Source organism: Carcharodon carcharias (assembly GCF_017639515.1).
Source record: "Carcharodon carcharias isolate sCarCar2 chromosome 37 unlocalized genomic scaffold, sCarCar2.pri SUPER_37_unloc_7, whole genome shotgun sequence".
NCBI lineage: Eukaryota > Metazoa > Chordata > Chondrichthyes > Lamniformes > Lamnidae > Carcharodon > Carcharodon carcharias.
In genome coordinates, this window is record NW_024470772.1 from 23867 (window position 1) to 35000 (window position 11134).

General features: G+C 54.5%; 1 protein-coding gene across 1 annotated transcript in view; it reads right to left on the reverse strand.

Annotated features, from left to right (window-relative positions):
• LOC121274756 (1-phosphatidylinositol 4,5-bisphosphate phosphodiesterase beta-1-like) overlaps positions 1–11134 on the reverse strand; it is a 66091-nt gene that overhangs the window by 13153 nt on the left and 41804 nt on the right. The window contains exons 20-24 of the mRNA XM_041182099.1: positions 9167–9386; positions 8492–8657; positions 8326–8402; positions 4008–4088; positions 1123–1180 (exon numbers count right to left, since the gene is read on the reverse strand). Of these exons, the coding sequence (XP_041038033.1) occupies positions 1123–1180; positions 4008–4088; positions 8326–8402; positions 8492–8657; positions 9167–9386 (602 nt within the window). The remainder of the gene's footprint in view (positions 1–1122; positions 1181–4007; positions 4089–8325; positions 8403–8491; positions 8658–9166; positions 9387–11134) is intronic.

The window sequence follows — 11134 nt, forward strand, 5'->3', positions numbered from 1 at the left end:
GGGGGGGTAGTAGTGAGTGTACAGAGTGGGGGTGGGGAGTGAGTGTGCAGAGTGGGGGGGAGCGAGTGTGCAGAGTGGGGGGGTAGTAGTGAGTGTGCAGAGTGGGGGGGGCAGTGAGTGTGCAGAGTGGGGGGGGAGCGAGTGTGCAGAGTGGGGGGGTAGCGAGTGTGCAGAGTGGGGGGGTAGCGAGTGTGCAGAGTGGGGGGGTAGTAGTGAGTGTGCAGAGTGGGGGGGGCAGTGAGTGTGCAGAGTGGGGGGGGAGCGAGTGTGCAGAGTGGGGGGGCAGTGAGTGTGCAGAGTGGGGGGGGAGCGAGTGTGCAGAGTGGGGGGGTAGCGAGTGTGCAGAGTGGGGGGGGAGCGAGTGTGCAGAGTGGGGGGGTAGTAGTGAGTGTGCAGAGTGGGGGGGGAGCGAGTGTGCAGAGTGGGGTGGGGAGTGAGTGTGCAGAGTGGGGGGGTAGTAGTGAGTGTGCAGAGTGGGGGGGGGGAGTGAGTGTGCAGAGTGGGGGGGGGGAGTGAGTGTGCAGAGTGGGGGGGGAGCGAGTGTGCAGAGTGGGGGGGTAGCGAGTGTGCAGAGTGGGGGGGGAGCGAGTGTGCAGAGTGGGGGGGTAGTAGTGAGTGTGCAGAGTGGGGGGGGAGCGAGTGTGCAGAGTGGGGTGGGGAGTGAGTGTGCAGAGTGGGGGGGTAGTAGTGAGTGTGCAGAGTGGGGGGGTAGCGAGTGTGCAGAGTGGGGTGGGGAGTGAGTGTGCAGAGTGGGGGGGTAGTAGTGAGTGTGCAGAGTGGGGGTGGGGAGTGAGTGTGCAGAGTGGGGGTGGGGAGTGAGTGTGCAGAGTGGGGGGGGGCAGTGAGTGTGCAGAGTGGGGGGGTAGTAGTGAGTGTGCAGAGTGGGGGGGGCAGTGAGTGTGCAGAGTGGGGGGGTAGTAGTGAGTGTGCAGAGTGGGGGTGGGGAGTGAGTGTGCAGAGTGGGGGGGGGCAGTGAGTGTGCAGAGTGGGGGGGGAGTGAGTGTGCAGAGTGGGGGTGGGGAGTGAGTGTGCAGAGTGGGGGTGGGGAGAAGGGGTGGAAGCAGGGGTGGGGAGTGAATGATAAGAGTGCCCACAGTCTGTGTGCGAGGGGAGTTAACCTACCCGCTTGATCAAACTGACAACTTTACTGATGTGGCGTCGATTAATCTCAGTCAGTTCACTGTGGGCAGAGAGACAGAGAGCAGAGGTCAGCCAGGGTCACTCTGAAGGTCAGCAGCATTCAAAGCAGTTTCTCAACTCACTGAACTCAACATCGGACAGAGTGGAGGGAGCTTTACTCTGTATCTAACCCCGTGCTGTACCTGTCCTGGGAGTGTTTGATGGGGACAGTGTAGAGGGACTTTTACTCTGTATCTAACCCCGTGCTGTCCCTGTCCTGGGAGTGTTTGATGGCGACGGTGTAGAGGGAGATTTACTCTGTATCTAACCCCGTGCTGTACCTGTCCTGGGAGTGTTTGATGGGGACAGTGTAGAGAGAGATTTACTCTGTATCTAACCCCGTGCTGTACCTGTCCTGGGAGTGTTTGATGGGGACAGTGTAGAGGGAGATTTACTCTGTATCTAACCCCGTGCTGTACCTGTCCTGGGAGTGTTTGATGGGGACAGTGTAGAGGGAGATTTACTCTGTATCTAACCCCGTGTTGTACCTGTCCTGGGAGTGTTTGATGGGGACAGTGTAGAGGTAGCTTTACTCTGTATCTAACCCCGTGCTGTACCTGTCCTGGGAGTGTTTGATGGGGACAGTGTAGAGGGAGCTTTACTCTGTATCCAACCGTGTGCTGTACCTGTCCTGGGAGTGTTTGATGGGGACAGTGTAGAGAGAGATTTACTCTGTATCTAACCCCGTGCTGTACCTGTCCTGGGAGTGTTTGATGGGGACAGTGTAGAGGGAGATTTACTCTGTATCTAACCCCGTGCTGTACCTGTCCTGGGAGTGTTTGATGGGGACAGTGTAGAGGGAGATTTACTCTGTATCTAACCCCGTGTTGTACCTGTCCTGGGAGTGTTTGATGGGGACAGTGTAGAGGTAGCTTTACTCTGTATCTAACCCCGTGCTGTACCTGTCCTGGGAGTGTTTGATGGGGACAGTGTAGAGGGGGCTTTACTCTGTATCTAACCCCGTGCTGTACCTGTCCTGGGAGTGTTTGATGGGGACAGTGTAGAGGGGCTTTACTCTGTATCTAACCCCGTGCTGTATCTGTCCTGGGAGTGTTTGATGGGGACAGTGTAGAGAGGAGCTTTACTCTGTATCTAACCCCGTGCTGTACCTGTCCTGGGAGTGTTTGATGGGGACAGTGTAGAGGTAGCTTTACCTGTATCTAACCCCGTGCTGTACCTGTCCTGGGAGTGTTTGATGGGGACAGTGTAGAGGGAGTTTTACTCTGTATCTAACCCTGTGCTGTACCTGTCCTGGGAGTGTTTGATGGGGACGGTGTAGAGGTAGCTTTACTCTGTATCTAACCCCGTGCTGTACCTGCCCTGGAGTGTTTGATGGGGACAGTGTAGAGGGAGATTTACTCTGTATCTAACCCCGTGCTGTACCTGTCCTGGGAGTGTTTGATGGGGACAGTGTAGAGGGAACTTTACTCTGTATCTAACCCCGTGCTGTACCTGTCCTGGGAGTGTTTGATGGGGACAGTGTAGAGGGAGCTTTACTCTGTATCTAACCCCGTGCTGTACCTGTCCTGGGAGTGTTTGATGGGGACAGTGTAGAGGGAGATTTACTCTGTATCTAACCCCGTGCTGTACCTGTCCTGGGAGTGTTTGATGGGGACAGTGTAGAGGGAGATTTACTCTGTATCTAACCCCGTGCTGTACCTGTCCTGGGAGTGTTTGATGGGGACAGTGTAGAGGGAGATTTACTCTGTATCTAACCCCGTGCTGTACCTGTCCTGGGAGTGTTTGATGGGGACAGTGTAGAGGGGGCTTTACTCTGTATCTAACCCCGTGCTGTACCTGTCCTGGGAGTGTTTGATGGGGACGTTGTAGAGGGAGCTTTACTCTGTATCTAACCCCGTGCTGTACCTGTCCTGGGAGTGTTTGATGGGGACAGTGTAGAGGTAGCTTTACCCTGTATCTAACCCCGTGCTGTACCTGTCCTGGGAGTGTTTGATGGGGACAGTGTAGAGGGAGCTTTACTCTGTATCTAACCCCGTGCTGTACCTGTCCTGGGAGTGTTTGATGGGGACAGTGTAGAGGGAGATTTACTCTGTATCTAACCCCGTGCTGTACCTGTCCTGGGAGTGTTTGATGGGGACAGTGTAGAGGGAGCTTTACTCTGCATCTAACCCCGTGCTGTACCTGTCCTGGGAGTGTTTGATGGGGACAGTGTAGAGGGAGATTTACTCTGTATCTAACCCCGTGCTGTACCTGTCCTGGGAGAGTTTGATGGGGACAGCGTAGAGGGAGATTTACTCTGTATCTAACCCCGTGCTGTACCTGTCCTGGAGTGTTTGATGGGGACAGTGTAGAGGGAGATTTAATCTGTATCTAACCCCGTGCTGTACCTGTCCTGGAGTGTTTGATGGGGACGGTGTAGAGGGAACTTTACTCTGTATCTAACCCCGTGCTGTACCTGCCCTGGGAGTGTTTAATGGGGACAGTGTAGAGGGAGCTTTACTCTGTATCTAACCCCGTGCTGTACCTGTCCTGGGAGTGTTTGATGGGGACGGTGTAGAGGGAACTTTACTCTGTATCTAACCCCGTGCTGTACCTGCCCTGGGAGTGTTTAATGGGGACAGTGTAGAGGGAGCTTTACTCTGTATCTAACCCCGTGCTGTACCTGTCCTGGGAGTGTTTGATGGGGACGGTGTAGAGGGAGATTTACTCTGTATCTAACCCCGTGCTGTACCTGTCCTGGGAGTGTTTGATGGGGACAGTGTAGAAGGAGCTTTACTCTGTATCTAACCCCGTGTTGTACCCGTCCTGGGAGTGTTTGATGGGGAGGGTGTCGAGGGAGGTTTTCCTGTGCTGGTGTCTGTACTCACGCTCTCTTATCCTTTAACTTAACCTCGCTGATCTGGTCCTGTCGTTTCCGGTCCAGACATTTCTTCAGCTCTTTCTTCTCTCTGGAATATTTGATTTGAATCGGTTAATTGCCAACGGGGAGAGCAGGACTGGAAATATTACACAGGAACCGAACACTGCCGGGGTCTGGGTGGAGCGAGTCCTCCACACCCAGCAGCAGCTCCGAGGACATAGACATCGGGCAAATCTGCGGAGCGAAATTCCCTGGAATTCACCAGCTTCTGGGACAATTTAATCATCGTTTTCCAGTATAATCAGGGAACTGATGGGGGCAGAGAGAGAGGGCGAGAGAGAGAGAGAGAGAGAGAAACTACTCTCGCTCGTTTGGGAGTCTGGGACTTGGGCAGAATCTAAGGATTAGAGACTTTTCATGAGTGAGATTAGGAAACACTCGGACACTCACAGGGTGGGGAGGAGTTTGGAAACTCCCTTCCCCCACACGGCGAATGATCCTTTGTGAATTTTAAATCGCAGGGACAGAGATTATTGGCAACCAAGGACTAAGGATATATGGAGTTAGAAAACAAAAACAGAATTACCTGAAAAAACTCAGCAGGTCTGGCAGCGTCGGCGGAGAAGAAAAGAGTTGACGTTTCGAGTCCTCATGACCCTTCAACAGAACTTGAGTGAATCTAAGGAGAGGGATGAAATATAAGCTGGTTTAAGGTGGGGAAGGGGGGGTGTTGGGTGGGGGGAGAGAAGTGGAGGGGGGTTGGTGTGGTTGTAGGGACAAGCAAGCAGTGATAGAAGCAGATCATCAAAAGATGTCACAGACAACAGAACAAAAGAACACAGGTGTTGAAGTTGGTGATATTATCTAAACGAATGTGCTAATTAAGAATGGATGGTAGGGCACTCAAGGTATAGCTCTAGTGGTGGTGGGGGGAGCATAAAAGATTTAAAAATAATGGAAATAGGTGGGAAAAGAAAAATCTATATAATTTATTGGAAAAAACAAAAGGAAGGGGGAAGAAACAGAAAGGGGGTGGGGGATGAAGGAGTGAGTTCAAGATCTAAAATTATTGAATTCAATATTCAGTCCGGAAGTGGTGCTGGATGAGGTATTGTTCCTCTAGTTTGCGTTGGGCTTCACTGGAACAATGCAGCAAGCCAAGGACAGACATGTGGGCAAGAGAGCAAACTACCCAAAATCCACAAACAGAACTGCCCCGGTAGACCGATCGTCTCAGCTTGCTCCTGCCCCACAGAACTCATTTCTCGTTATCTTGACTCCCTTCTCTCTCCCCTTGTCCAGTCCCTTCCCACCTACATCCGTGATTCCTCTGACACCTTACGTCACATCAACAATTTCCAGTTCCCTGGCCCCAACCGCTTCCTCTTCACCATGGACATCCAATCCCTCTACACCTCCATCCCCCACCAGGATGGTCTGAGGGCCCCTAGCTTCTTCCTCGAACAGAGGCCCGAACAATCCTCATCCACCACTACTCTCCTCCGTCTGGCTGAACTTGTTCCCACGCTGAACAATTTCTCCTTCAACTCCTCTCACTTCCTCCAAATAAAAGGTGTGGCTATGGGTACCCGCATGGGCCCCAGTTATGCCTGTCTCTTTATGGGGTATGTGGAACATTCCTTGTTCCAGTCCTACTCCGGCCCCCTCCCACAACTCTTTCTCCGGTACATTGATGATTACTTCGGTGCCGCTTCATGCTCTCGTCGGGACTTGGAAAAATTTATTAATTTTGCTTCCAATCTCCACCCCTCCATCATTTTCACATGGTCCATCTCTGACACTTCCCTTCCCTTCCTTGACCTCTCTGTCTCAATCTCTGGTGATAGACGGTCCACCAATATCCATTACAAACCCACCGACTCCCACAGCTACCTTGACTACAGCTCCTCACACCCCGCTTCCTGTAAGGACTCCATCCCATTCTCTCAGTTCCTTCGCCTCCGTCGCATCTGTTCTGATGATGCTACCTTCAAAAACAGTTCCTCTGACATGTCCTCCTTCTTCCTTAACCGAGGTTTTCCACCCACGGTCGTTGACAGGGCCCTCAACCGTGTCCGGCCCATCTCCCGCGCATCCGCCCTCACACCTTCTCCTCCCTCCCAGAAACATGATAGGGTCCCCCTTGTCCTCACTTATCACCCCACCAGCCTCCGCATTCAAAGGATCATCCTCCGCCATTTCCGCCAACTCCAGCATGATGCCACCACCAAACACATCTTCCCTTCACCTCCCCTGTCGGCATTCCGTAGGGATCGCTCCCTCCGGGACACCCTGGTCCACTCCTCCATCACCCCCTACTCCTCAACCCCCTCCTATGGCACCACCCCATGCCCACGCAAAAGATGTAACACCTGCCCCTTCACTTCCTCTCTCCTCACCGTCCAAGGGCCCAAACACTCCTTTCAAGTGAAGCAGCATTTCACTTGCATTTCCCCCAACTTAGTCTACTGCATTCGTTGCTCCCAATGTGGTCTCCTCTACATTGGAGAGACCAAACATAAACTGGGCAACCGCTTTGCAGAACACCTGCGGTCTGTCCGCAAGAATGACCCAAACCTCCCTGTCGCTTGCCATTTTAACACTCCACCCTGCTCTCTTGCCCACATGTCTGTCCTTGGCTTGCTGCATTGTTCCAGTGAAGCCCAACGCAAACTGGAGGAACAACACCTCATCTTCCGACTAGGCACTTTACAGCCTTCCGGACTGAATATTGAATTCAACAACTTTAGATCTTGAACTCTCTCCTCCATCCCCACCCCCTTTCTGTTTCTTCCCCCTTCCTTTTGTTTTTTCCAATAATTTATATAGATTTTTCTTTTATTTTAAAATCTTTTATGCCCTGTTAGTCTTTCCACCCCACCCCCACTAGAGCTATACCTTGAGTGCCCTACCATCCATTCTTAATTAGCACATTCGTTTAGATAATATCACCACCTTCAACACCTCTGTGTTCTTTTGTTCTTTTGTCTGTGACATCTTTTGATTATCTGCTCCTATCACTGCTTGCTTGTCCCTACAACCACACCCCCCCTCCACTTCTCTCCCTGCACCCAACCTCCCCCCTCCCAACTTAAACCAGCTTATATTTCACCCCTCTCCTTATATTCGCTCAGTTCTGTTGATGGGTCATGAGGACTTGAAACGTCAACTCTTTTCTTCTCCGCCGATGCTGCCAGACCTGCTGAGTTTTTCCAGGTAATTCTGTTTTTGTTTTGGATTTCCGGCATCCACAGTTTTTTGTTTTTATCTATTATTTAGATATATAGAGTTAGGTCAGGAATCAGCCACGATCTCATTGAATGAAACCGCATGTTTAAGGGGCTGAATGGCCTCCTCCTGGTCCAGTGTTTCCTGATAATGAGCCAATTGATGCACAGCAAGATCCCACAAACAGCAACGTGATAATGACCCAGATCATCTGTTTTTAGTGATGTTGGGTGAGGGATAAATATTGGCCCCAGGACACCGGGGAGAACTCCCCCCTGCTCTTCTTCCAACAGTGGCCATGGGATCTTTTACCCCCACCCGAAAGGGCAGACGGGGCCTCGGTTTAATGTCTCATCCTGAAAGACAGCACCTCCGACAGTGCGGCGCTCCCTCAGCGCTGACCCTCAGACAGTGTGGCGCTCCCTCAGCGCTGACCCTCAGACAGTGCGGCGCTCCCTCAGCGCTGACCCTCAGACAGTGCAGCGCTCCCTCAGCACTGACCCTCCGACAGTGCAGCGCTCCCTCAGCACTGACCCTCCGACAGTGCGGCGCTCCCTCAGCGCTGACCCTCCGACAGTGCGGCGCTCCCTCAGCACTGACCCTCCGACAGTGCGGCGCTCCCTCAGCGCTGACCCACCGACAGTGCGGCGCTCCCTCAGCACTGACCCTCCGACAGTGCGGCACTCCCTCAGCGCTGACCCTCCGACAGTGCGGCGCTCCCTCAGCGCTGACCCTCCGACAGTGCGGCACTCCCTCAGCACTGACCCTCCGACAGTGCGGCGCTCCCTCAGTACTGACCCTCCGACAGTGCGGCGCTCCCTCAGCACTGACCCTCCGACAGTGCGGCGCTCCCTCAGCACTACCCTCCGACAGTGCGGCGCTCCCTCAGCGCTGACCCTCCGACAGTGCGGCGCTCCCTCAGCACTGACCCTCCGACAGTGCGGCACTCCCTCAGTACTGACCCTCCGACAGTGCGGCGCTCCCTCAGCACTGACCCTCCGACAGTGTGGCGCTCCCTCAGCGCTGACCCTCCGACAGTGCGGCGCTCCCTCAGCGCTGACCCTCGGACAGGGCGATGGAGGGTGAACCTGTCTTACCTGTCGCACTGCTCTCGCAGTTTCTTCAACTGACTGGCCTGACCCTCCAGTGTCACCTCCTTCAACTTCACCTGCAACTGATACACAGGGAGGGTTACCCCGGGTTAGAGGAGGCTGTACTGGGGAACGATGGGACTGTCCCTGCTCCCACCCCGTTGATCCTCACCTGCTGGAGGTGGTCCTGTTTCTTGACCTTCTCGATCTGGTGCTGAGCCTCCCTCATTTCCAGGAGCTGTCTCATTTGCCACTCTCTCAGTTCCGCCTGTTTCTGGGACGCCTCTTTCTCCAGCAGCACCAGCTGTCTGGCTGTAGGATCCACGCCCTGGGACAAGCTGTGTGTGTGTGTGTGTGTGTGTGTGTGTGTGTGTGTGTGTGTGTGTGTGTGTGTGTGTAGGGGGGTGGGGGGGAGAGATGAGAACGATGAAGAATATCCCACAAAGCAGCCCAGACACACAACAAACCACAGCCTCACTCACTGAGAAAACCCCCGTCTCTCTCCCAGCTCCTGTCACCGCCCCCCTCGAGACGTCCCAGAGTGTTTCAACACAATGAAGGACTGTTTTTTTTTTTAAACTGCGCTCGCTGTTGTAATGTAGGAAACTCAGCAGCCCATTTATGCACAGCAAGATCCCACAAACAGCAACGTGATAATGACCCAGATCATCTGTTTTTAGTGATGTTGGGTGAGGGATAAATATCAGCCCCAGGACACCGGGGAGAACTCCCCCCTGCTCTTCTCCCAATAGTGGCCGTGGGATCTTTTACACCCACCCGAGAGGGCAGACAGGGCCTGGGTTTAATGAGGCCGCGCTCCGAGCCTTGTTATTTCGGGGTCACTCACATCCTCTTGCTGCCTGTTCTGATGGCCCTGGTGAGCAGTGATTTATGACGGTGATTGTCGCTCTGAAACTCAGCCAGTTTGCTCTCCAGCTCCTTGCTCAGGGCCGAGATCTTCTTCAGATGTCTCCTCTTCAAATCTCTCAGCTCCTTGTGCTGTTTCCTCTGCAGCTTCACATAGGCTTTCTGCTGTTTCAGCTCCTCTACTGGCTGCGCTGTGACCTCTATCCGAGAGACAGAGAGAGAGAGAGAGAGAGAGAGAGACAGAGAGAGAACCAGAGAGAGACAGAGGGTGAACGAGAGAGAGACAGAGAGAAAGAGAGAGAGACAGAGAGAAAGAGAGAGAGACAGAGAGAACCAGAGAGAGACAGACAGAGGGAGAGAAAGAAAGAGGCGGAGGGCCGGAGAGAGAGAAAGTGAGAGACAGAGAGAGAGAGAAACAGGCAAAGGGTCAGTGAGAGCAGGTGATGGAAAGAGTACCATTGGGGGAGTGAGAGAAAGTGAGCAGGCAAGAGCAAGAGAGATGGAGCAATGGAGGAGGGGCATATACAGAGAGACACAGGGTCAGAAATGCACTACACACAAACCCCAGCCCCCAAAACACACACACACCCCCAGCCCCCAACACAAACACACACACACGCCACCCCCCAACACACACACACACACACCCTCAACACAAACACACACACACACCCCACCCCTCAACACACACACACCCCACCCCTCAACACACACACACACACACCCCACCCCTCAACACACACACACACACACCCCACCCCTCAACACACACACACCCCACCCCTCAACACACACACACCCCACCCCTCAACACACACACACCCCAACCCTCAACACACACACAAACCCCCCAGCCCCCAACACACACACAAACCCCCCAGCCCCCAACACACACACACACACCCCCCCTCAACACACACACACACACCTCCCAGCCCCCAACACACACACACACAACCCCCACCCCTCAACACACACACACACACACACACCCCAGCCCCCAACACACACACACACACAACCCCCACCCCCCAACACACACACACACACAACCCCCACCCCCCAACACACACACACACACACACACACCCCAGCCCCCAACACACACACACACACACCCCAGCCCCCAACACACACACACACACACCCCAGCCCCCAACACACACACACACCCCAGCCCCCAACACACACACACACACAGCCCCCACCCCCCAACACACACACACACACACACACACCCCAGCCCCCAACACACACACACACACACACACACACCCCTCAACACACACACACACACACCCCAGCCCCCAACACACACACACACAACCCCCACCCCTCAACACACACACACACACCCCACCCCTCAACACACACACACACACACACACACACACACCCCAGCCCCCAACACACACACACACACACACCCCCAGCCCCCAACACACACACACACACACCCCCCAGCCCCCAACACACACACACCCCACCCCTCAACACACACACACCCCACCCCTCAACACACACACACCCCACCCCTCAACACACACACACCCCACCCCTCAACACACACACACACCCCCCAGCCCCCAACACACACTCCCCCCAGCCCCCAACACACACACACACCCCAGCCCCCAACACACACACACACCCCCAGCCCCCAACACACACTCCCCCCAGCCCCCAACACACACACCCCCCAGCCCCCAACACACACACACACACACAAACACACACGCCCCCAGCCCCCAACACACACCCCCCAGCCCCCAACACACACACACACACACCTCCCAGCCCCCAACACACACACACACACACACCTCCCAGCCCCCAACACACACACACACACACACCTCCCAGCCCCCAACACACACACACCCCAGCCCCCAACACACACACAGCCCCCAGCCCCCAACACACACAGCCCCCACCCCTCAACACACAC